Source organism: Motacilla alba, chromosome 2 (assembly GCF_015832195.1).
Source record: "Motacilla alba alba isolate MOTALB_02 chromosome 2, Motacilla_alba_V1.0_pri, whole genome shotgun sequence".
In the NCBI taxonomy this organism is placed as follows: Eukaryota; Metazoa; Chordata; class Aves; order Passeriformes; family Motacillidae; genus Motacilla; species Motacilla alba.
The window spans coordinates 4,485,011-4,510,267 of record NC_052017.1 but is presented as its reverse complement, the minus strand read 5'-3'; the positions used below and the strand labels follow the sequence as shown (position 1 = coordinate 4,510,267).

The 25,257-nt window shown below is 42.8% G+C and overlaps 1 protein-coding gene across 1 annotated transcript in view; it reads right to left on the bottom strand.

Annotated features, from left to right (window-relative positions):
* The window catches only part of OXSR1 (oxidative stress responsive kinase 1), an 87,913-nt gene that overhangs the window by 38,129 nt on the left and 24,527 nt on the right, over positions 1-25,257 (bottom strand). Inside the window, exons 3-4 of the mRNA XM_038124607.1 lie at positions 20,984-21,092; positions 10,235-10,376 (exon numbers count right to left, since the gene is read on the bottom strand). Coding sequence (XP_037980535.1) covers positions 10,235-10,376; positions 20,984-21,092 — 251 coding nt within the window. The remainder of the gene's footprint in view (positions 1-10,234; positions 10,377-20,983; positions 21,093-25,257) is intronic.

Sequence of the window (25,257 nt, the reverse complement as noted above, 5' to 3'; positions counted from 1 at the left end):
AGCAAAGAATGTCATCTCCCAGGAGCTCTGCAGCCCAGCAGTGAGAAGAAAACTGTCACAGGAGAGGGGAAACAGATAAGCCCTGTTTATTCTGCCTCTGCTTCCAACCTGCTGGCATGTGCCTTTAGAATACAAAGCTGGCTGTAAGCACAGCCGTGAGTCATTTGCCCATTAGATGCAATTTACATCAACTGCAACAATAAATTTTCATGGACTGAACTCTATAGTGCATAATTTGGCACGAGGAAGGAGTGGTTGGTCCTGCCAAGTTTCATTTTAAAAAAGAGAAGGTGCAAGATGCAACAATTACTATTTTCTTTTAACAGTAATGAATAACTCAAAATATTTACGCTGAATGCAACCAATTGCTGGAGTTGACATTGCTCTGAGTAATCTGTAAAGTATTTCCAGGACACTATCTCTACATACAGTTAAATACGAGGCAATCTGTGACATTTTACACCAAATGAGCACATCAAACATTCCCTTCAATAGCATGCTGTTACCTGTGTCACCTCTTCCCTTTGCCTTACAAGACAAGATATAAAAAGCTGGAGACAGGCAAGAGCTTTACCATTTAGAGCTGCAAAATGTAAACTAGGCTTGCAGCGTGCAGGCAGATCAGTATTTTTACCCCCTCAAATGTCAGCACGTTCAGTACAGCATAGAAGGCATTCAAGGCAATTGTATTGCGAGTGCAGTACACGAGCACATCCCTGCTCCTGCTCGGAAAAGCTGTGTGCACAATATTTTCATGCCACAGCGTTGAGCCTAAAGTCCCAAACTCTTGGGTGAGGTGCAATTACTGCCTGTTACAGTGCTGTACTGAACCGCAGAGCCAGACTCAGAAACATCTCCCAGAGCTTGAAGGTTTTCCAATGGCAGGGAGCTGGCAGAGCAGCTTCCATACTCCCTGCTGAGCCCAGCATAAGAGGAGGGAAGAGAGGGCCAAGTCCACAGCTTGCTTCATCCCTGCTCATCCACAGCCCTCTCAGCAGGTCCTCGTGGCCACTGGCAGCCGGGCCCAGCGGCAGCAGCCAGGCTGCCATAAATTCCAGCGGGGGACCAGCCCAGTGACATGCTTTATTGCCCAGGATCAGGCAAGCACAGCAACTGCTGCTTCCCTCTTCTCTGAGCTGCTCTGTCAGCTGCTGGGCTGTGGTAAAAGACCACGGCCTCCACACAGGAGCTGAGCCAGCAGCACAACTCATAATTAACTCCAAAACTCAAAACAGTGGAAGCATTTTTGAGGCTACACCTTCATCGGGGCTACATAGGTGGGAATAATTAAAGGCTTTTGAATTATCATTTTAATGGCTGGAGAAAATTAGATGAATAATCCAATGTTACCAGGAACTTTAAAAGCTTATTTTCTTTTTTTTTTTTAAGCAGTCTGAAGCAAAATTTTGAAAGGCAGAAGTGACTGACAGACTGTGGCTTTGCAAACAGAGCCATGTGAAGACAAAGCCCACTGGAATGGACTGTCAGCTTCCATCACAAAGAGCTTCAAGAGTACAGCAAGTACTTGTTTTCTCCCTACCCTACCCATAAGATCCAGGCAGAACACTCTGAGTGCACTGAAGACCTCTTGGGAGAGATAACTCCATCCTGTCACCTGGCATAGGCAAACAGAAATCCCAGTAAGGGCTGCATGAGAAATTAATCTCCCATTGCACTTCATTGTAAAAACATAAAATATCTATCAGAGGTTCCACAATGCACTTACTAGGTACAGCCCCTCTCGATTTTCTGCCCTCCAGTGCTGCAGAAGTGGACTGCTGCTTTAAGTAGAGGGTTTGGGGCACAAAAAACCATGACTCAAATTTGATTTCTTTTAGGTCAAGTCACTCTGGCAGCTCAGACAAGGGACGACTCACTAAAGAAAGCTGCAGGAGATCTGCCTGAAATTCACTGTCATCTTGGTTGTCTGAATAGCTCCAGGGTCTGGAAAGATGCTGAGGCAGTACAGAAAGAGTTGCAGACCCTGGGCTAACTCGGTGCAAGCCTCTATTATGAAGTGAGACAGGCAGCAGTGTGTCACATCCCTCTGTGTCCCTGTCTGTCACACAGCCGCCGTTATCACAGCGCCTGCAATTTTCCTTTATCTCAGCAAATTATGTCCAGCTCACACTTCTCGTTCCTGTGCCAACTTTGTCTCTGATGGTTTGGTGCTCTCATTAATTCCTTCTCTTCCCACGTGGTTCAAGCCTAACAGAGGATTAAAGGGAGGTGTGGTTCAAGGACAGATCCTGCCTGCCTTGGACTCCACCTCCCATCCATGGCCAAGCCTCCAGCCCAGCAGCAGCGCTCAAGGAACCTCAAGTGCACATCAATGTGGGGCAAGTTGCTCCAGCTAAATCCAAACCCTTAAAAAACAGTTTTCAGACACATCAGCTCCTTCAGCCAGAAAACAGTGCTACAAGCACTGGACCTAGGCCTGCCTCCCAACATGGAGATGATCAAACCATACCAATACTCACAGCCCCACTTCTTTCTCCTGCAAATGAGGCCTTTGCTTCACACATTGGCCCCAAAGCACATCACAGCTGTGACATCAGCTCATGGCAAGGAGGATTTGCCAAACAGCCCACACTTCTAACAACCTCCAGCAGTTACTGCAACAGAGAAGCTCCATCTCCATACACCACTTTTAAAGTTTCTCCTACTCTGTCAGAACTTCCAGTTTTTTTTCTCTTGTATAAGGAAAGGACTCTGCCCAGCAGGCTTTAAAATCAAGCTCTCATATGCTGAACAGCAGCTAAAAATGTAGCAGGATTTCTTCCACAAATGCATTTATCCAGCCTGTCCATTTCCTGATCCTGTTTCCTATGGACTGCAGTGGGGACAAGGTTAAAGACCCTTTAACACCTGCTGCATGAAAAGCAACACACAGAGTGAGCTGTGGAGTCACAAGGTCTCTTCCTACCCCTGGAGGCCCAGACATTTTTGGGACACCTTGCCTTAGTCATTGGTAACAGAGGGAAACTGTCAAGTTATAACGTGGTCTTATTTCAGTATTTCATGTCAAATTCTTTCATGTGGAAGGAGGTGGGTTTGCTTCACGTGGCAACACCAGTGACACCACCGTGCTGCAGGATCTCCTGCATGTCAGAATATGTGCCTAATGCCCTCAGAAATAGGAATTTCCAAAAAATTACCATGTGTACATCACCCCACTTTGAGTACAAGCTGCATCAGGTAGCAGAAGGAACAGGAATTTCAGTGATTCACACAGCTCCCTGCCATGATGGAAAGATGAAAGGCATTCTGGCAAATACAGAACCAATTTGGATCAAATTAGGCCACAAAAAAATGGACACAGGGGAGCTGAAAAAGGTCTCCATTTCCCAAAGGCAATCAGCATCCTGTTCTGGAGAAGCCGTGAGTCTATCTCTATACACACAAGGTGCAAGGCATTCCCCATGCAGCCAAGAGCTGTCCTATCTATAAAGCCACCCACAGCTCTTGCTCAGCTACGTCTGCAACATGACACAACAGAAGAAAGTCAAGACAGCTAGGGCTCACAAGAAACCTGTCAAAAAGACTTCCTTCTCCAAAATCTGTAAGGTGACAGCTTTAAGTATGACCAGAATAGGGAGAAAGAGCTCTATTTCATCCAGTTATTCCCATACAATGGAGAAAGCAGTTATAAAACTGTAGTTTCCATTGTACAGATAGTCCTGAAGATTGTACTGAAGTCCTCACTGCACTGCCAATCTCACTTGGTGATGCTTTCCAGGCTTCCATGAAGGGATAGATTTCTCTGTGGCAGTTCTTTGTTTGTTGTCCTAAATGTGTGTGGGTTTTGTCTAACTTTTGTTTTTGAAAGCATTCACTTTACTTTTTAATATCAAAGTTTCATTAGAACTCCACAAGGCAAGATATAATTTAATCTAGTAAATATAAAAAATATTTTCTGCTGCAGCCTTGCAAAATTTTCAAGTGTGTTTAATATATTACCACACAAATTTAGCAAGTAGCCCTTTTCTCCTGTTTTAGCATAAGACATGAATGAAAAGACTGCAGTGGTCTGAATAAATATTTAAAGCACCTCTACATATGCAGCTTTTAGGATCTATGAAGGCCAGAAATTCTGGTGCACCAAACCAGGGAACAATTTCGAAAGCTGTCTGTTTGAAGTGAGTTCTGTTCACGTCATGTATCATCACAGCAGAACAGATGAACAAGACAATTTAAACAATTACTTTGCTGCTGGAGAGATGCTGCAAGAGCCTGTATTGGGAGACCTCAGCAATCTACACCAGATAAAGGCAGTGACACGAGAAAGATGTCACAAACAGTGTTGTACACGTGTGAATGGCACTGGGTTTCTTCAGAGCAAAAGTTAAGAGTCCGTTACATTTTCACTCGATACATTTAATTCAGCAGACAGTGAATGATTATTCCCTCTGGAAACACATCAAATGCAAATACTCCTGACAATTTGAGAATTGCTAAAAACCACCATTACCTGAGTGTACAACTCAGTCATGGATCACTGACCAAAACCTGTCACTGCTGTAGAACCTTTAGGAGATCACCCGACCTCTATTCTCCCACCCTTAATCATATTGTTCCTGCTTCTCAACTCCATGTAGCAAAGCAGAGAGAAAAATCTAAAAACTCCTCTCCCTTTTATAAAAGGCCAGAGCAATTCTACCAGTTCTACCAGTTAGGTTTTCCTTTGGACTATCCCAAAGTTACTTTGAGTAACTGCAGTACACCCAGGGACCAAGTTTAGAGGCAGCTCCTGGGAGTGAGGGAAATGACAGGGGGACAAACACCTGACTGCAGCAGCCACACCTTCAGGCATCACCCTGGAGCCCACCTGCACCCCTGTACTGCAGGGAGTTCCCAAGAGTTGGGGCATCAGCTGGAGCTGCTGCAGGGCCCCCAGCACCCCCATGACTTCTGCAGCAATGATGTTTTACCATCAGAGGTTGAAATCCCAGGTTTTTAGACTTCAGAGCAAAGACTGTCTTTATTCACTTTGAGGAAAAGTGTCTCCACGGGAGTTATTGTTTCTGGCTGTCTGCAGATTTGGGATTACATCTGGTTTGTATTATCTCTCCGCAACCACAGGGAAGTTTCTTTTTTTTTTAAACAATGAATTTCTGGATGATGCAGTGGAAGAAACAGCCACCAGGAAAGCATGCTGGTTTGCCAAACCACTACAATACACCCCAGCCTGACTGTACAGAGACTGGGGGTTCAGTGGTCCTTGGGCCCTTGACACTGCACAGCAAGGTGTTTATTTGGGGAACAACTCACCCATTACAATCTAGAGCAGCCTCTTCTCCTCCTTCCTACTGAGACACACAAGATAACATTTCTGTTCTGGCTTCTGAATTATTTACAAATTAAAGCTCCAAAATTTCTATTAACTACCAGCTCTAAAGGTTATTTCTACCCATCCCATACTATAAGAGAGAAGAGACCAAAGTACACCTCTCTGAATAAAAAATTGCACTTCCCACAGCTAAGCAATAGCCAACTTTCAAACTACTGGTGTCCTGACTGAAAATCACACTGGTAAGTAGACGTGGAAAGGCTCTGCATCCTGTTATCCATTCCTCAATCCTCCCCTAGCAAAGTTCACTTCCAAACACACTCCCCAAAGCAAGACCACAGCACTGCAGAGAGGAGGGCTTGAAGTCCTCCCGCAGTATTCCTACAGATACATGAAAGTACACTATTTCAGAGACATACTGGAATCCAGTTTAACCACAATACCTGCCAGCATGGCTATCAATGCATTAATCAGCTACATGAAAATTAAACTTGAGTCCTGTAGGACAGCCAAGTTCTGCCAAAATACATCCATCAGCTCCTTCATCTTAAATCAAAAACTTGTTACTGGAGGTGAGCTCCTGCAAAAATCCCACATGCAAGTATTGGTGATGTGTATGTGCAGCTAGATAGATGCCTATTTATCAGAAGTTATTTACTCTTAGTTTGGGTAAAGAGGCAAAGAATTAAACTTTGATTCCCTGTCAAAACCATCCTAAGGTCCCAAAAATAAAAAAGTAAGTCTATCTGGCATAAAAGCACAGCAAGAATATTGTTTCCAGCGTCTCTTCAAAGCCACATTCAAACAGCTGTCCCAGCACCCTGCTGCCCACATTCTGATTTTGAAAAGACACCAAAAACACCCCAAACATTTTGTATGGCAGCATAGGCTGATCTAATTCAGCATATAAAACACATTGCTGCTCCTCTCACCCTGTAAGAAGTAGAGCAGCAAACAAATTAATAGCTGGACTGCTGCCATGCCAATAGTTCAAGTGCATGCAACTCTAAACCACTTCCCAGGGTTTTTTTGTTTTTACAAAAAAAACAGGACAGTATCACATTTATTGTGCTTCAATAAGAGAATCTGGTTATATTTAAGCAGTGTATTATTTCACCTGGACTAACTAAAATATTCAGTTACACAACAGCTAATCATGAACAGAAGATAAGCTCAGAGATAAAAATAGGGAGAAAGACAGAGAGACCTTGTAACAGTTAATCAGCATGATTTATTTGTCAGCCTGCCATACGCAGCACCACCTGAAAAAGAAAGCCTTGAAGTTCCCTCCAATAAATCTTTTTAAGCAATAAAACCTCTTGGGTTGGTTTTGCTTTAGTTTTATTTCTAAGTCATTCATCAAACTCCTGCTAATCCCCAAATACACAAGAGGAATCAGAGTCTAAATGGGGAAGAGGTACAACATACCCCGAGTGTCACCCAGCCCAGATTAGCCTGGCAACGACCCCTGACAGCACTGTCAGTCTTGTTTGACTTCCATAAAGAAATGTGCCCGAGCAGATTCCTGCAGGACAGCTTCACCCCAGAGCTTCCGAGTCTGGCCCTCCGTCCCCAGCGCTCTGGCTGCCGCCCAGGCACTTAACTCACTGAACATGAGCCGGATCAGTGGGATTTCAAATCCTCCTTGGGATCACCGTGCTACGCAGCAAACCACAACAGGGACAGTAGCAGCTGGCACGGGAGAGGGGGACAGGGACAGGGCAGTGAAGGCAGGGAGCTGCCAACTCCCAGACGAGGCTGGCACTGGCGATTTTGGAGGAATATGGGGACCATTTGTAATCAATTGTTGCTGTGGTCTAGAGTGTTCATGAAAATAAAACTGATTTTGTCTTCTCCTTTGTCTTTGCCATAAGGCCTCAGACACTTCCCATCAGCCCTTGCAAGATGAAAGCAAAAAAACCATCACTTTGGGCAATGTGGGAGACTTCAGCATTTATTCCTGAACAATGGCGTCTATTCAAGTTTCAGACTCGCTGTGGCTGTTAATTAGGAAAGTAAACAAGAAAAAATTATAATTTAAGCCTTCACTAGATATTTGGCTTTCTAATCTCCTCTAGAGAATACTGTCAAACTCCTCTCCTGTCCAAAGCAGGGATTTGCACTTCCACACCAAGACAGCTCCCCAAATCTTAATTGGAAGTGGCATTAAGTTCAAGGCGGGCATAGGCAGAGCAAGATTCAGCAGCAGCAAAATTTCATTAAGCCAGTCTTTCACGTGTTAACTTAATTTACCCATTTAAGATTATGCATAATTCAGAGGTATTGAGCAGCTCCACTGACAGAAATATGTTCTCTGATCTCACTGGTGATTTAAAGCCCCACTTCTGGTCTACAGTGCCCACAAAATTACATTTGGGACCCAATATTCATCGTTTGGGCTGTGCCACTGGCCTGCCTGTCCAACTTCAGATGTGCTAATTACAGTCATTCACTCATACTGTGTCTCTAATTTTATCAAGTTGTTTTCTCCAAGGCATAATATAAGCAGAGTTTGGAGATTTAGTGTAGCCAGCTGAACATTTTTTTCTGCTGGATGGCTGCTTGCTTTGGGCTGGCTGTTCCAGGTCTTAACTAAAGCCCTTCAGTTTTGACCCTTCACAGCTGATCCTGCTCTGGCCTAAAGTTCACCCCAAGTACAGCTGCCCCACACTACAGATACAATATTCGCAATTCAGCCATCACTTGATGTGCTTTCCTTTAGAGCCAGATACTTTAAGCTGACCCAGGGGACCAAAGTTCAGTTATTTTAAACACTTCCTCTGAGAGCATCTCAGGCACGGCTGCAAGATTTCCACCTGCCTTTCCCATCAGGCATGACCAGCATTACGACCCCTAGCAGGAAGCAAAATGGGAAAACCATACAGATATTCCTACAGATGAGGAAAGCACTACAACTGCAGCTGCACTACAACTTTAAACTGTGTTTTCCTCAGCAGCACACGCACATCTGGATGAAACAGAACACAGCATGATGAACTCCATTAAGGAAACATGTTTCATCCCTCAAAGGCATGTCAGCTTGCCTTCTGCCAACAGCCAAAACAGCTTTGCATCACAGGTAGGAAACCACACAACTTTCCTTCTGTATCCCACTTCTCCAAATTTCCCAGACCCCTGTGCCCAGCACAATGAGATAATCCAAATCCTTTTCTATGATAAAATATTACACATTTTTTGGAGCAGCCCCAAAATATAAGGATGAAACACATGCAAAGGGGCTGATGCATAACCACAACCTTAAGCTGCAGCAATGACACAGCTCTGATTTCTTTGCTGAAGTTTGGGAAAAAGCTTCAATGAGCAGGATGAGAATGGTCACAGCAGGTTTGATCCAGTTCACTTCCAAATGATTCAATATGAATCATATTTTCTTCAGACCAGAGTTTGAATTTTGTGAACACAATATTTTTGCTGAGTGCAGTAAAAAAAACCACCCACACCACACACATAAATATATTATCTCTAATCTTAACCACATTTACTAGTTTTGCTTTTCCACTCCAGCCAGCCAAATAGAAAACCACCTCTCTTCAATACATGAAACATCATGCAGTATCTTCCAAGAAACTGAGATTTAACAGGTTTCTGTCGCTTTAACATATATATTTCAATTTCACTAGAACAGAAGATAACTAAATCAGTCAAGCAAACCTATTGCAGGTCACGGATGAACACAGATCTGTCAATTACTTATGGCAAAGTAAAAACTTACTGCCATGTAATTGGCAAGTAAGTTGGTTTATTACTTTACCCTAAATTCCCAGAGGTGCCTCAAGTCTTATCTCGAAAAACAAAGTTAAGCAACAAGCAACCAGCTATGAAATCAAAACTGTCTCCAATGAGGACAATGATTCTTGTTAAATCAGAATTTTAGTTGAGACTGGAAACTGACATTTGAGACTTCTTTCAGGGAGAAGAATTCCACCTGAATAATTTCCAACTCTTTCTTTCCTTTGAATCCAAAGTAACCTACAAAAGCCAGTCAGTTTGATTGAAACTATGAATACTTCTTGTATTTTCTAATTGAAGTAACATTTCAGCAAAAAAAAATTACCTCTTCTTGTGCAGCTATAAGAGGACAGAAACTAACTCCAGCACAGCAGCAGCAATGCTTGTAATGGCATTGTACCAGAACAGAGCCAAGCTCACAAAATTCCCAAGAAAGAAGAGGCTGTTCCAGTAGCAGTCTGTGGCTGGGACTGTGTATGTTACCCACAAGCAGTATATTCTATTTTCAGCACATATTTAGGATTGCAAATCTCAGTCTTTTTTAACGCAGAACAGACCAGCTTAGCATCTTCTCCTACTGAACTACACCACACCTTGACACCAGGAGAGAGGAAAATGTGATTTAAAAACACATCCCAGACAAACATCAGCACAGAAACTCATGAATTTCAGTGGTCTGTCAAATCACAGGCCATTAGTTAACTGGGCTTTGCCTACAGAAGAAGATTTTCCATTATTTTTATTTCCTTTCTTTTTAAAAATGAAATTGCTCAAAATCAAATTTCATGATGTTGATCTTACAGTTAACCCAAAAAAAAAATCAGAGCTGGAAGGACTTTTTATTAAATTGCTCAACTCTGCCTACACAGTGCTCTTGGTAATTTGCAGCTCTGCAAGAAACAAAACCAGTGGAAGTTTTCCAGCTTTCCATCAACTACACTTTGCAGCTGAATGTTGACATTTAGAAAGAGATTCTCTATATTAGAACTTTCAACACCCCAAAATTTACCCAAATTTGGCCTAGTCATTGAATATAGACAAAGTATATAGAAAACAAACATTTGAATTCTGCATTTTAATAAAGCTCCCGCCTTTACTTTCCTCTCTTTATGCCCTCAGCAAGTTATGGGATGAGACTGTGCTCAGCTACTCTGTTTCAAGAACATTTTATGACACGAGAAAAACATAAAATACCTGTGGATTTGCCCGTTTTTATGCAGGTAGTCCAGTCCCTCCAGCACCTCCTTAAGGATTGTGGCTATACAAGCTTCATCCAGGACACCAGTCTTGTGTTCTCCTTTGGCCACAATGTGCTTGATAATATCCAAAACAGAGCCTAGAGAAGAGTTAAACATCTTAGTTTAAAATAGAAGAATTGATTCACAGTTAAGTGTAAATTTAACATCATTTAATATACAAGAAATTCACTGATGATGGTCAGGATCAGAGTCAGAAGATGAAGCTTTTGCTGCAGGAAAGTAGAGGCAACAATGCACCCATGGGGGCAGAGCCTCAAGGGGGGCTGTAAAACCCCTGTGAACACAAGCAACTGAGAAGTTATTTGAACAAGCCAAAATGTAAAATGTACACACACATGACACATGGAAGGTTTTTCAGTAGATCCTGATGCTACAGCTGGCTTGGTGCTGAAGGGGGAAATGGAAAAAGCAGGGGGCTGCCAGGACTCACAAGCTGAAGGCAACAAGCTTGATAAAATTAGGCACTCTTTTTCAGCCCTTACAAATTCTGTGCAGAGGAATATCAGGGAAAAAAAATCTCATCCGTTAAGGGCTAGTACAAGCCTAACAGGAAAAAAAAAAGTGGAAATCATTAAGTAAAGAATAAATGAGGCTGAGTTCTGACAATAAGTCCCTTCTTCACTGTGTACAAAACTGGAATAGCTTAGATCCTTCCCTAGAAGCATGTTTAGTCTCTCTCCCAAGCATGGTGTGAATTACATCATCTTCCATGACAAACCAGGCTTTAGAGAGCAAACCACTTCTTCAAAGCGCACCCAGGAATAAACGGAACCAGTGACTCGCACCAGGCCTCTTGTGCAAGGCCCTGCTTTGCACAGACACTGGGTACTGCCCTCTTTGTATTTGCATCTGGACTGAAGATACTTCTCAGAACTTTTTATTGCTCCAGCATGGGATGGCTAAGCCTCTTTTCCAAAGCCTCTGCCATTTAGCCCCTTCAAACTTGGGTTTCTATGGTTTAATGGCTGGATAGGGACTAGTAGGGTTTTTACAGCTGTGGGCACAAAGCAATGTCAGCAGTACTGGGAAGTTCTTAAAGAATGAGAAAAGCAGGCACAACTGGAGAGCACAAACTGCAGCTTTGTTTGTCTTTGAACAGGAAATTTACAGCGAAAAACATCCCAGTACTAACTCAGCTAGTTTAGAAAAGCTGGGCTTAGTTTTAGAAAAGTTTAGAGAAGTTAATTTTTCTTAATTCACAATCAAAAAAGTAAGATAAAATTATTTTTGGATTTAAGAATTTGGCCCATGGGAGAATTAGAAGTTTCACCTTGTAAATTCCTGAAGGAAGTGAAAAATACAAAAGAGGTTTTTTGTTTGATTTTCTTCTCATCCTTCAGGTTCAGGTAGACAAAAAACCCCTTTCTCTTCAACATTTATTTTATTATTTATCCCAAGTGAATTTCTAGGCTAAAACAATTGTGCAGATCAGTTTTCACTTAGGAGAGTATTTTCCTTTTGGACTCTCCTACGAAAGCAGAAGCTGCAAGGTTTGAATACAAACACCATGTGGAAAGGCTCATTTTGCACAATTGAAACTGCACAGGAAACAATGACATGGGTGCACAGTGTCCCTTAGCTGGTGCAAAGCAGTATATGCTGAGCTCATCTAAAAGCTTGCTGCAGACAACAGAGCTACTATTTCTCACTTTCCATCTTCTCTGGCCCACTGGCACCAGCTTCACCTAGACACCAAGGCATCCAGTAAACCCAGTGGAAATAAATTGAGATAAATTGGTCGTTCTGAACAGCACCTTCAGCTTCCTCTTACCAAAAAAATCTTTGTTTAGTTCAAGATATTTGCAGACAACACAATCTTAACACAGAAGAGTAAAAAAAATAGAAAAAAAACCCAGAGGAAAATGAAAAAAATACAGAAATGAAGTTACACAACATTGCCCCAACATTTTATGCAAGAATACTCAGTGTTCAGCCTTCCTTTACCCCACCCAAGCAGAGAAACACACTCATGTTCAGTGAATTTTGACATGGGTCTTACCCAAAGGTTCCACCCAGATGTAACTCAGGTTGTTTTGACATATGTTGGACTTCCTGCATCCGAGCCAAAATATCTTTACTGAAGAAAGCTAAGATTTCAGATGTTGGAGATGAACCCCTTCACTGAAATCTCACCTTTATGTTCTGAGAAAAGCATCCTCTGTTGTGTGTCATAAGGACTCACCTGGCCTTCAGCCTATCATGTTTTCACATTTAAAGAGTACATGCTTACGAACTTTGAGGCTTCTTATTCTGGACAAGAATTTCTGTGACATCAAAAACATCCCACCAAAGAAGCCCCTCCACATCCACTGTTCAGGTTTTTCCTCTGAAATGTGCCTTAATCTGGAGAACAAACCGTCACTTGTTTTAGAAGGCCAGTGAAAATATGTGGTTCTTCACGTACTCGTTTTGTCCTCTTTCCACCCACGACTCCTTTAGCAGACTTGGTTCACAAACATTTCCCTTCTCCTGCAAAGGGCTCAGGGAACATGAGGAGGCAGATCATATGGTGCTCAAATTCATTTGGTCAAAAAATCCACTATTTAGCCAAGTTAGAGGTTGTATTTAACCCCGAAAGGGGGGCGGAGGGTAGACAGACAAGAGGGCATGCACAGAGCCAGCCCTGGTTGTGAAAAGGCTGATTCACACCCAGGCTATATCTGCTCCCAGTCCTGCCTGACACTTTTTAAGCACGTTTATTTTAAAACCACTTTCACATTGAGATGTTCATAGAAGTGGGGGAATTTGCCAGTCCTCTGCAGAAAGAAGAACAGCAAAAAGGGATCAGCAAAATGCCCACTGCAGGAAACAGCTGAGAAGCAATCCAAGAGCCACCCTTCTGCTGGAAAAAGTGTTCTTAGGATCATCCTCCTTTGTCTGCTCAGGGTTTGGCCACTGGCACCACAGCACCATGAAACTGATTTTTCCAACTCACAAATCAATAAGTTTGGGAGTTGGTTCTGACTCACAACTCAACTACAACTTCATTAAGCACAGCACCAGGGAATACACAGAACAAAGCCAAACTGCATTTCCCAGCACTGCTCCGTGCAGCGTTCCAGCATTCTGGCTCAGGAAGCCTGGCACGGAGCAACAGCATAACCAAATCCCCAAACAGAAACCCACAGCCAAGGTAGGAGCTGCTTGGAAAGGAGAAGTCATGGGAGTTCCACTGTCAAGGAAAACACCTCCTGCTAGAAGGCCAGGATTGGATTGCAGCATGAGGCTGATCAATTCCACGCAAAGCTGATGCCAGAGGTCTCAGTGTGTGACACACTCACTAGGGTAAGACCTCCACTGCCTCCGGATACAGATTCCCACACCAGCTCCATTATACTGGACAGAGAGATGAGGGAATCAGAATCTAAAGGGGGAAATGACTGTTCAGCACAGTGGCCTGTTCCCAATCCAGCAATACAATAACTGCTAAAATTAACTGGAAACTAATCCAGCTGAACTGGAACCAGGGCCTAAACCACACCAGAGGATGTGCTTAACAAACTGACCACACTGCTGGGAAACACCAGCATGACTGCTGAGACTGCCAGCTTCTGAGCCAGCTTCAAACCAGTTCAGGAGTAACTGGGGAAGAGAGAGCACATCCAAACACAGCTGGATCTCTGCTTAAATGCAGTTTCACTATGGATTTGTGCTCCATGTGCAAACTGCTCTATCTCACTTTAAGACAGAAGCTAGTGGCCAGAGGATGAGGTTCACACTGGAAATAAGGTACTCCGCTCTGTATTAACAGTTACAAGATTTTCAAGGAGAAAACAAATCCACTACACTGTCACCAGAAAAGAAAAAAGTTTCTTTGACTCCTCCCTAAAATAAAACCTCTATTTTAGATAATGCTATGAAGCACTCTGGTGTGTATTATACATGGCATTAGGTTTGATTACACCAATTCCCCCATGATTTTTCTCATTAAAAATTCACAAGTAGCAAGTGCGGACTCAAAGTACAGGAAGGTGAAGCCTAAGACAGACAAAGGAAAAAAAAAAGAAATTAAGTTTGTTTGAGGCTGACTGGAAAGCTCTTCCAAGCCCAGAAGGGCCACATACCAAGAAAAGACAAACCAAGACACATAAAAAAGGGTCAGAACTGGAGTCTAACCATAAATATAAATAATGCTGTCATTAACAAGGATGTTTAAAGAAAGCTGTTGATGAGCAACTGATCTCAAAGCCCAACAGAAGACAAAGGAAAGGAGACAACATTTAGTGATCGATATGGAAAAAATGCAGCTAAAACAAATTCCTGCCCATCGAATATACACTGTGCAGTAGATCAACAGGAAGCCTACAGAGATACTGTGCAATCTGATAAAGCATTTAGCATGACTTGTCATTCATCAGCCAAGTGTCTCAGTGTACTCTGACACCAATGGTCATGGAAATGCACCTACTTAGTAAAGAGCAAGCTCTCAGTGCAAACTGTATAGCACTTGAGAGGGAAGTGGTTTTCTGCTCAAACTCACCAGCTTCCCAGTTTGCCCAAAAGCTGCTAATGAGTAGCTCCTAAAGACAGCACAAGTCAGAAGGAACCTGTACACAAACTCACCCTCAGATGAAGATAACTGTAACCTGTAACTACTTGTAAGAGAAGGATATTCAGGTTTTGGATATTGACACCAGGCAGACCACTTGCAATGGACAGTCTTGGATCCCAGCAAAAACAGTCCTGACTTGCACCCCACACATATCCAGTAAAACTAACTCTTTCAACACCATGAATTACATGAATTAGCAAAGATACCAGGTTACCTATGGTGACAAAATGAGATTAAAGTTCCGTGGCTCACCACCTCACTGTTGTGCCCCTGCATCACTTACAAAGCCATACTATAAAATGGAATCACTGCAGTAACTGGAAATCCAGTTTTCCAGGCAGGGTGGAGACCAAAGAGCCCGGAACTCCTTAAACCAGAGTTGCTGCTGAAGAAAACTTCTGTATAATCACACCCTCGGGGCAAGAAGTCCTAATTGTTCCACTGATTCACTTTCAACAGCAAACCACCACAAACACTGAGGCTTCCTGTTCCAAATCCAGAGCATGATTCCTTGACCTCACCTACACCAGCAAGGCTGTGGAATGGCATTTAGGAAGCCTGTTTCTGACGTTTCTCCTCAGCAGAGGAAGAAAACATCCACAGTCACCAGTGACACTGCTTAGTGCTTCAGCACACTGGGGCTGAAGCAGAGAGGGGCATGAAAACCTGAGCAGAAAGGAAAGCTTGTTTGGAACAAGATTCTAGATAAATGCAGGAATATTCCAGCTGGAATTCTACATGCCCCCGGAGGAACAAAAAATGTACAGCAGAGCTGGTTGCTATGGGAACCATATCTTGCATGTTATAATATAACTTAAGTGACAGAACCAAGATACACTTGAAGTTAAATGCAAAGAAAACTCCTCGTTTAACTTTGTCGGGGAAGCAGAATGGGAAAATTTAATTCTCTAACTTCCAACCTGGAAAAAATAACAACAACAAAAAAGCAAGTAACACTACCTGTATTGATAGGCCACTTAGAGGCCTGGCACAAACAGTCTTGGAAACAGTGCCGGGGAATCACCGCACGACTTTGTGAGAACCAAAATCTGCCCCAAACCTGACAAACACTGATGCTGAACAGGCTGAACCTTTGGAAGGGGGACTTGGCAGATGCACTGCTGCTTCTTTCAAGACATCTCAGCATTAGCCAGTGGTTTCAGTGAGCCTGGTTGTCATTAGAGCCAAGAATTAAATCTGCACCTTGTCAGTCTCTGGCAAACAGATGAAGAAAATGCATAAGAAGGAAGGACTGTTTGGATTCAGTACTTCTGGGACTGAGGAATACAGATACAGCTAGAGAGTGGCGAAGTAAAGGAAACAAGTTATACAAAACAAAGGAAAAGACATTAACCCTGGTTAAACCTCCTCAGAGGGAAAGCTAAGGAAACATCCACTTCTTGCCTCCTTCCCCCCAGGGCATGTGCATGGATGCAAAAGAAATATGGAAAGATTAAGGCAGAAAACAAGATAATACAATAAAGGGAGCAAAACAGACTATTGCTGTTGTGATCAAGACATTTATAGGAGAAAATCTGAAGACAAACTAATTTTTCATGCTTTTCTTATTACAGTTAGGAGGGGCAATGTACCCACACATATTGCATTCTGTAATCATGTACAGTGCCTGCCATCTCCTACTTGACTTATCCCATCCTTAATTGCTTGAAATTAAGCTGTGTTTCTACAGATAAAATCAAAACCCCTTCAGATGAATTAAAAATAGCATATCCCTCTCCTAAGAAAATAATTCAACATAAACACGAAGATTTCTAAGGACCTGTGGTTTATGCTTTGATCATAACTCTCCGTTGGAATTAGGAGGAGCCAGATCAGAGATTAACACAGCAGAAGCAGAACAAGATGTCCTAACTCCCTGGTAGAGAACTAAGATTTGCCTACCTCTTTTGGTCTGGCATTCTGAACTTCAGATCAAAGGTTTAAGTAAGAAGTTGATTAGCTAATCTTAAAAACTTTTGGAAAATAAAAGGTTTAACTATTTCAATACAGCAATCTCCTTGGCAGATTTCATCACAAGCCTTCAAGAGGGCAGAATATCCAAGAGCCCTGTCATGAAATGTTTTAGTATTTAAAGGATTTGCACAGTTTAAAAATATTTTGGAGGTTTTATCTGCTGCAGGCTAGGACAGGAAAACTTGTTGTGTGATGTAGCAAGTCACCAGGGCCGGCTGTTTCATAGGAGCAACTGTTTTATAGAGTTATCTACACCCATGGGTCACCTGTGAAATGAGAGCTCTTGTTAAAAGCAGGGAGAATTTAGAAGAGCAAGCAGGTCACAATCAGTAAAAGCACAAGAACAAAAGCACAGCTGCTCCACTTCCTACTAAAAAGCCACAGGAGTTTGAGAGCAGGACTGGGCTTCAGCAGACTTTAAAAAGGCACGAGTGAAATTCATGACAGGAGAATGCCAGGGAGGCAAAGAGCAGGTCAGCAGCTGTCTAGAAATAGCCATTGGATTTTACTTTGGAGTAACACTGGACTCAAAGGCTGGGGTGTCGAGTTCATGCTAAGCTTAGAACCCTACAGAACTTCCAGCATTAGAGAAAAGGGTCTCTCATTTCTAATGAAGGGAACAGAAACAGCAGGCACTTCACAAACCTGACAGAGACACACATCACCAGACCTGAAAGAGGCTGTCAGTAACTGGACACACCAGCACCCCTTGTCCCCACCAGCTGCATCTCATCACAGCCACGTTTCTGCCATCAGCAACTCCACACCTGCTTTGGGCTCAGGGCTGCCAGCTCAGAGGGCTCTGACAGTGGCTCCCACCAGCCTGGCTGGGCTCTGATGCACATCAGCTCCCCAGTGCTACCTCCTGGCTGCTGACAACTTTCAAATATAGAAATCTCCCATCAACAGAGTACTTGTGGAGACAAATAGTTCTGTTTCAGTGACAATGTCAGTCAGGTAATTAAGGACCTTTGAGTGCACCCTCTGGTTGTCAGAGGAGCAAGGCACCGTGAGACAACAGCAATTTGTGGATTTAGCGTATTTTCCCTTAGAGACACTTCTAAAACACTTGCATGTATGATTGGGTTGGGATTTTAACAATATCCCAAAGTGGGGATCCAGAAAATAAATGAAATTGCACTTAAAACAACAATAAAAAAGGCATGCATTACAGATTGGACTGTTTGTCACATTAATAAGGTCAGTGTTTGTAGGCTGAAATTAAAACTGGTTTCAGCCTGAAATCACACACCAGCATACCCTGACAGAAAAGAGGCAATAAAATTCTGAACTTTACCCAGAATAAATTATCATGAACAAAAGCCATGATCAAAATATAAAATGGGCATCAGAATGTACTTCTTATGTACTTATTGGGATGTACAAATCTTTTTCAACAGCTAAACAAAATGAAAGTGTTAGGCTGTACTCTGTTTTGGTGCAGAGTTTTTTGTTTGCTTGTTTGTTTTTAGTTTTTTTCTGGGGGGCTTTTTCTTTGTTTTTGTTTTCTGGTTTAAAAACCAGCTCAAAGGTTTTTCCTGTTGAGAAACCCAGATCATTATTTTTTTCCCACTGGATGACAGATGACTGCAAAACGAGCCACTTTATTACTGATAAGAACTAAGCTCAAAGGAATGAGAGGCAGTTCTAGAAGTGTCTCTTGTTACATAAATCACTCAGCCTAAGACCAACTGAAAATAGGCTCATTAAAAGTGAATGAAAACGTTCTCCAGTCAGAAAGCTCCAATCACAAGCTTCTTCCCCCATCCTTAAGACTGTGCTGTAGAATCTGCCTATGAGATCTGAGATTCCTGAAGCACAGATATAAAAAAGCATGAAGTAAAAAGTACATAGAAGAAAACAGCTGAAAAATACCTCACAAGGTATTCTCCTGCATAGAAAGTGAAAGGTCATTCTCAAAGTCTTTCTATTTACTTTAGCAATTCCTCCAGCCTTCAAGTGATTCCTTTTAAGCGAGAAAATTTAAGACTGACTCACAGAAATGTTGGGGAGAGGGAAGAATCACACTCTAACTGGTCTGTCTTCTACTGTATGACCCTACTCTTCAACATATGCAACAGAATAAGAAGCAGGGAGATATCCTAGCACTCCTTTACTGCAAGTCCCCCGCTAAATGCCAAAGCTGCACAAGGGTCAATTATCAGGCTGAAGAACATAAAAACCCATTCAAAGGGAATATTAAATGAGAGGCAGGTCATCATTCACACCAGCAAGAGGCTGGTTCTGAAGCAATAATTATTTTTCCAGAAATTTTCCAGTGTAGTCATTACATCTGTGTTGCCTTGATAATGACGGTCTGACTTTTCCCCAGCTTTACACAAAAAAACCCAAAAAAACCCACCTCCACACAAAATTGAGAACAAACAGAGACAACATTTGGAGGTTCAAGCACGAGCCTCATCGTGACAGAAAACTGCTGTGAAGTGATGGAGGCAGCTGTGCATTTTCTTCAAAGAGGCTGAGCGGTCTCCTGGAAAAGGACAAACCCATTGCTGCTGCCTCTCCAGCACCCCTGAAATGCCATTTCCTTGTGTTGTGGAAACTTTCCCATAGATACACTTTCTATACACACAGCAACACTGCTTGCTCTAAGCTGGCAGGGGATTCTTTTCCACACACAAACAGTCATCACATCTTTAATGACCTGTTACACGTCCCTCTAAGAAAACAGAGGGTATTGCTTAATGACACATGAGCACATGAGACATTAAAAACCCTTTAAGACAGACTTAAGGCTGGCATGGAATTTGATTTCTCCCAAGAGAACTGCTAAAATTCTCTAAAGAACACCTTCAAAGAGACATGTTTTATGGTCATTGTTGAGCTCTTGTGCAAAATGCAAACAGGTTTAGCCAGATTTTTCCACATCATCTCCTGGCATTTTACAGTCCACAAAATTAAGCCAAGAACAGAGAAGCCAGGTTGGGTTTTGTTCAAAAGTAAGAAAATAGGGATTTTTTTTTTTTTTTTCAGTTTTCAATTCCTGTTTGCTGCAGTGCCAGGAAAATGAAGTCTTCCTAAAGACAGGCCCAGGATTTAGCAACAGCATTTTGTATTAACATCCAAAACTTGAGTCCACTTCTTGTCTCAACTAGAACTTAAACAGGGATCCTGAAAAATATTATGACTTCAAATAAAACATTACTGATACACAATTTTCAAACTCTCTCTCAAAAAAAAGTTGCTTCTCCAGTGTCTGAGAGAATAAATCCAGAAAAGGGAAGTTTCCCTGGCTCTGTGTTAACCAGGCAGTGAGTTTCAAAAGCCAGCTAGGCGTTACTACTGATGGGCATAACGTGAGATGCTATTTCTGAGCTGAATGGGTTACCATCAAATATTATTCATACAGAATGCCTGGAAAGATGCCTGGTGGGAAGGGACCTGGGGGCTGCTGGTGACAGTGGCTGAACATGAGCCAGAGTGGCCAGGTGGCCAAGAAGGCCAATGGCACCTGGCCTGGGTCAGCAATAGTGTGGCAGCAGGGCCAGGGCAGGGATTGTCCCCTCTACTCAGCACTGCTGAGGCCACACCTCAAATTCTGGAGTCACTTTTGGAGCCCTCATGACAAGAAAGACTTTGAGGTGCTGGAGTGAGTCCAGAGAAGGGAACAGGAAGGGGAAGGCTCTGGAGCACCAGGAGTGGCTGAGGGAGCTGGGAAAGGGGCTCAGCCTGGAGAAAAGGAGGCTCTGGGGGGACCTTTGGGCTCTGCACAACTCCTGACAGGAGGGGACAGCCAGGTGGAGGTCGAGCTCTGCTCCCAGGGAACAAGCAGTAGGACAAGAGGAAGCTGCCTCGAATTCCACCAGGGGAGGTTTGGATTGGATATTAGGAAATATTTCTTCATGGAAAGGGTTGTTCAGCATTGGAACAGGCTGTCTGGGAGGTGGTGGAGTCACCATCCCTGCAAGTGTTTAAAAGACATGTGGATGTGACACTTGGGGACAGGGTTTTAGCCATGAACTTGGCAATGCTGGGGTAATCCTTGGGACTTCCTGATCCTAGAGATCTTTTCCAACCTGAACAACTCTACAATTCTTAATTCATGGGTGGGAACCTTAAGAGGTAAAGAAGGGAGAGAAGAAGGAGGGAGGACAGGTTTTTATGCTGCCTTCAGGGTAAAGAAATTGGACCACTCACCTCCACTAAGTAACTTCATCACCAGCCAAAGCTCATCTTTCACCACAAACGATGTGTAGTAAGATACAATGTTGGGGTGATGGCACTGACTCATGGCTTGAATTTCTTTCTGTAGAGAAAAATAAAACATTAACAGTTGGACATAGTGATAATTACTCCTCAGGCACAGAAGTTATCTTCCTCAAGACACAGCAAGGGTGCAAAGGATACCTAGAAGGTAAATGTAGGAAATCCAGTAATACTCTAAACACTCAGGCTTCATCATACTAGGGCAAAAAGGTATTTTAGGGTGTTCTTTCTGTCTGTCTACAGGAAGAAACAGTTAATCAAAAAACCCATGGTAAGGACATCAAAGTGGTGGCAATCAAAATACCTGCACGCAGCTACAGCAGAATATTCCCAAAAATTCACTCTGGTTTGTGACCTAGGAAGTTCATGCTGACTTCTCCTTTCAGTAAAACACTATGCAACAGATGCTTAATCTGTTGAAGACTATCATTTGGATGAGAAAGGGAAATATTGGCCTCTGGGGAAAAAAGGCTTCTTATTCCTAAAGTTTCTTCCCAGCAGGAAAGCAGATGGCTTAGCTCAATTAGGTTGAAGGCACAAAGGACAGCTGTATCCTTTGTCACACTGGAAGAAGAGAGAGATCACTTTGAGATTAGAAAGTCAGTAGCTACTACCAGTCCAGGACAGTATGAAATATGTTCAGATGCTAAATTGTTTTGAGTTTTGACTGTGCTTAGCCTTAGTTTTGGTTTTGGGTTCAGGGTTGAGGTTTTCCAGGTTATGGAGGGAACAACACCACAGAAAACATTGACCGATTTCATTGTGCAAGCACAAATCACCACTTTGGACAGAAAGACTCAGAGTTTCTTGGCTGTTCATAGACAAAAGCCATCCACCGAGCCAAGCCTGGCACCCTGCACTGCACCCAGCTGAGCCTTTGTGCTTCAGCCAAGTCCCCCAACCTGACAAATTGTACCCACCCCAGCCACTCATCCTCTCACATCCTGAACTTCTGCTCTCAACTGCAGCATTCCTCCACAGGACACACAGGAGGAGGAGAGCAGGGCCCTTCACCTCCGATCCTTCCCTCCCTCTAAGCACAAGACTTCCCTGGTACTGAAGTACAAGAAAGAGCTCTGAGAAGAATTCACTCGTGCCCAGGACACCCCACAAATGCAGCACATTTTCCTCCTGCTGCTGTACAAAGCTCTGCTTGTGCCTGAGTTCAGAGTAAAGCCACTGCTTCCCCTTGGCAAGGCCTGAGCTGGCAATCACAGCTCCAAAGGAACAGGCTCATGTTGATTTATCCACTTAGCACTGCTTTTCAGGGAGTAGGTGCCTTTGAGGAATCCAAAGCAATTGGTTCCTCTTTCTGCTTCCCCAGGAGAGGCACCAACTTTCCAGGAAACTTAACAAGCAGATTAAAGAAGAATCCTTCTAAACAGGAAAGGATATTTGAAGAGGAATAAGCTATTCATCTCCATGTAGCATACTCTGACTAAAAAACACTCTGTGAAAATAAATACAGCCTAAAACAATATATTTTGCTTACTCTGACAGCTCCAGCTCCCTTCCTTGCAAACTTTCACTTGTGTCAAGTCATTTTTCACAAAGGAAATAAATCAGCAACTTTGGAGTTTTCTGTGGTTCTCTGTAGTTCTCTCTCTGACAATTAAAATATACTACACAAGATCAACTGGCACCAGAGGAAACCAAGGTGGAAAGCATCAAGCAAGGACTGGCAATCCATCCCATCAGCCAGACCTGCCCCAAATCCACCACTCTCAGAAAGTATCTAGAGGAGCTGGCTTTATATTTTCTCAGCTAGACTGTTCAAAATATTTTGAAGCAGTTCCCTGGGAGATCAAGAGAGTAATATGAGAAATGCATACAAACATTGCATATTTAATATATATTTGTGTATGCTACTGAGTACAGGAGGCAATGAGACAAAATCTGGACCAAGTTTACTTAAGATCCTAGACCTAGATCAGATTTTTGCCATTTAAGCAGCCCTATACTACAGAAATTTTCAGGCATTTGGTGACAGTTACCATTTTATTCTAATTTTTAAGAACTTCCTCTCTCATTCACTACCACAATCTGCTCCCTGGGCTGGGAAACACAGCTAAAAAAAAATAGCTGAAGTCTGTCATGTGCACCAAAGCATAAAGAGGGAAAATAAATAATCACAAACCTGATCTGTGCAATTAAACACCTCTGTCAGCCAGTGGATGTATAATGCAGGCAGATTAATCCATTTCTCACACAGTGTAGCACAGTTCTGAATAATTAATTGCATCACAGCCCCCATCAGTGTTTTTACAATCAGCAGCAGCAGCAGCCAGGCAGACTTTCCCTCCCACCCGCAAACCCCCATTTCACTTTCAGCAGTTTCCTGGGCTAATCTCACACTGGCTACATCAAAGCTTGGTTCCTGTTCTCCCCCAAAGAGGGTACCAACATCCTGAAAGCTCAACCCATACAACTGTTTAAAGTGATAGTGGCAAATCACAGGGGCTTTGCGGTTAAAATGCTTCCTGGCATCACTGAAACCAAGCCAATTCTGTCATCCATCCACAGCCTGCTCCAGCAGTACAAATGCAGGGGCTCAGGAGCTGTAGCTAAAGCAGGGATCCCACTCAAGGATCACTGGGCAGCTCTGCTCAAAAGCAGAGTAGGAAGGGATGAAATGCAGCAAAACAGCCATTTAGTGTGTAGTCAGCTCAGCTGTAATACTACTCCCAAAGCTTTTGGGAGAGTTTGCTGCTCTTCAAACACAACAAAGTCACAGCAGGTAAAGGTTTCCTCTTCCCACCTCCCTAATAAGATTGCCATCCCCAGATAACAGATAACTGTGCTTCCCATATTTTCCCCAGCATCAAAACTATTTTGGAAGACTGCTAATAAAAATCTCAGTGATTTCCACACCTATGTAATAATTTATTTGGGCTGCCCTATACAAGTTTTAAGGTGGAAAGGTCGCTTTATTCTCTCTCTGCCAACAGCCATGGGTCACTTGATACAGACCCCCAAGCCATTCACAGATGCAGTGGGTGATAAGCAGCTCTTCCACCCAACACCCCTCACACTCCATGGCTTCAATGATGAGACACAGCCTTCCTGCCAATTCCCATAAATTCCTCTGCTTTCTGCTCAGCTACGGACAATGAATTCCCGACAAAAACAAGTCTAGACACAGGCAATGGTTTGGAAATGGTTACATGCTCACCCTGGGCGAGATATTAAAAATATCTGTATTGTCAAATACCAAAAGCAAACAGACTGGGATTAGCTCTAAATGCCTCCATGGCTTCCATTAAGTTCTGATAAATGTTTTCAGTACTTCTTCAGGCAATAAAAGAAAGATTTCAAGGCTTGCAAAACAGTCATAAAAGTGCAGTGAAGTATAATCTAGATTCATAAGCAACCTATTAGTCTCCTGTAAGTCAGACATACTTCTGGAGATCAGCTGTTTTGGATGAGGGTTTATTTGCCCAGTGACACACAATTGAAGTTTGAATTAATAGGAGCAGGTAAGGCTGTGTTTTAGTTACCAGCTCAAGTTTCTTAATGGTATTTTCTTTTCACATCACCACCTTTTACTGTGTGTTTATCTGCCCCTGAGGCTTGCTTCAGAGGCACTTGCTCTCAAATACCAGGATAAAAATTATGCTTTATTTAGTTTTACTTCCTACATGTTGACATGAACTCCAGAGAGATAGCACAGCAGCAGAGTGCTTTCATGTGGCTACCTGCAACTTCAGAGGAGTCCAGAGAGCTGCCAGCATGGCTACCTGTTTGAAGGGAATCACAATCATAGGAGAAATGGGGAGGGAAGGCATGGCTGGAGCAGAAATCAAAGCAGGTCAGATGTGATCACCCCTTGAAAACACCATCGCTTCAACTATGGCTGGCAAAGATCTTATACCATGCGATTTCAGCTGGGAGATAAGGCATTAAAGCTGCTCTTCATCCTTTTAAAGCAGGATTTAGAGCTCCAGTCCTATAGGCAGCCCTGACCATTCAAATTCTGCTCCAAGTGAAATTTTAACAGTTTAGCTAAAAGGTTGCAAAATTGACAATAATAATTCATTTGCCTTTTGAGGTGGCAACATAACTAAAAATTAAAAACAAACCCAAACATGTTCTTCTATCAAAATTAACTCAATAGACATTTTTTTAAGAAAGTGGGGGAAAAGCACAAAATCAGAGATTCTGATTCAACTCACACTCCTTGGATTATCCAGTTCAACTCCTTAAGT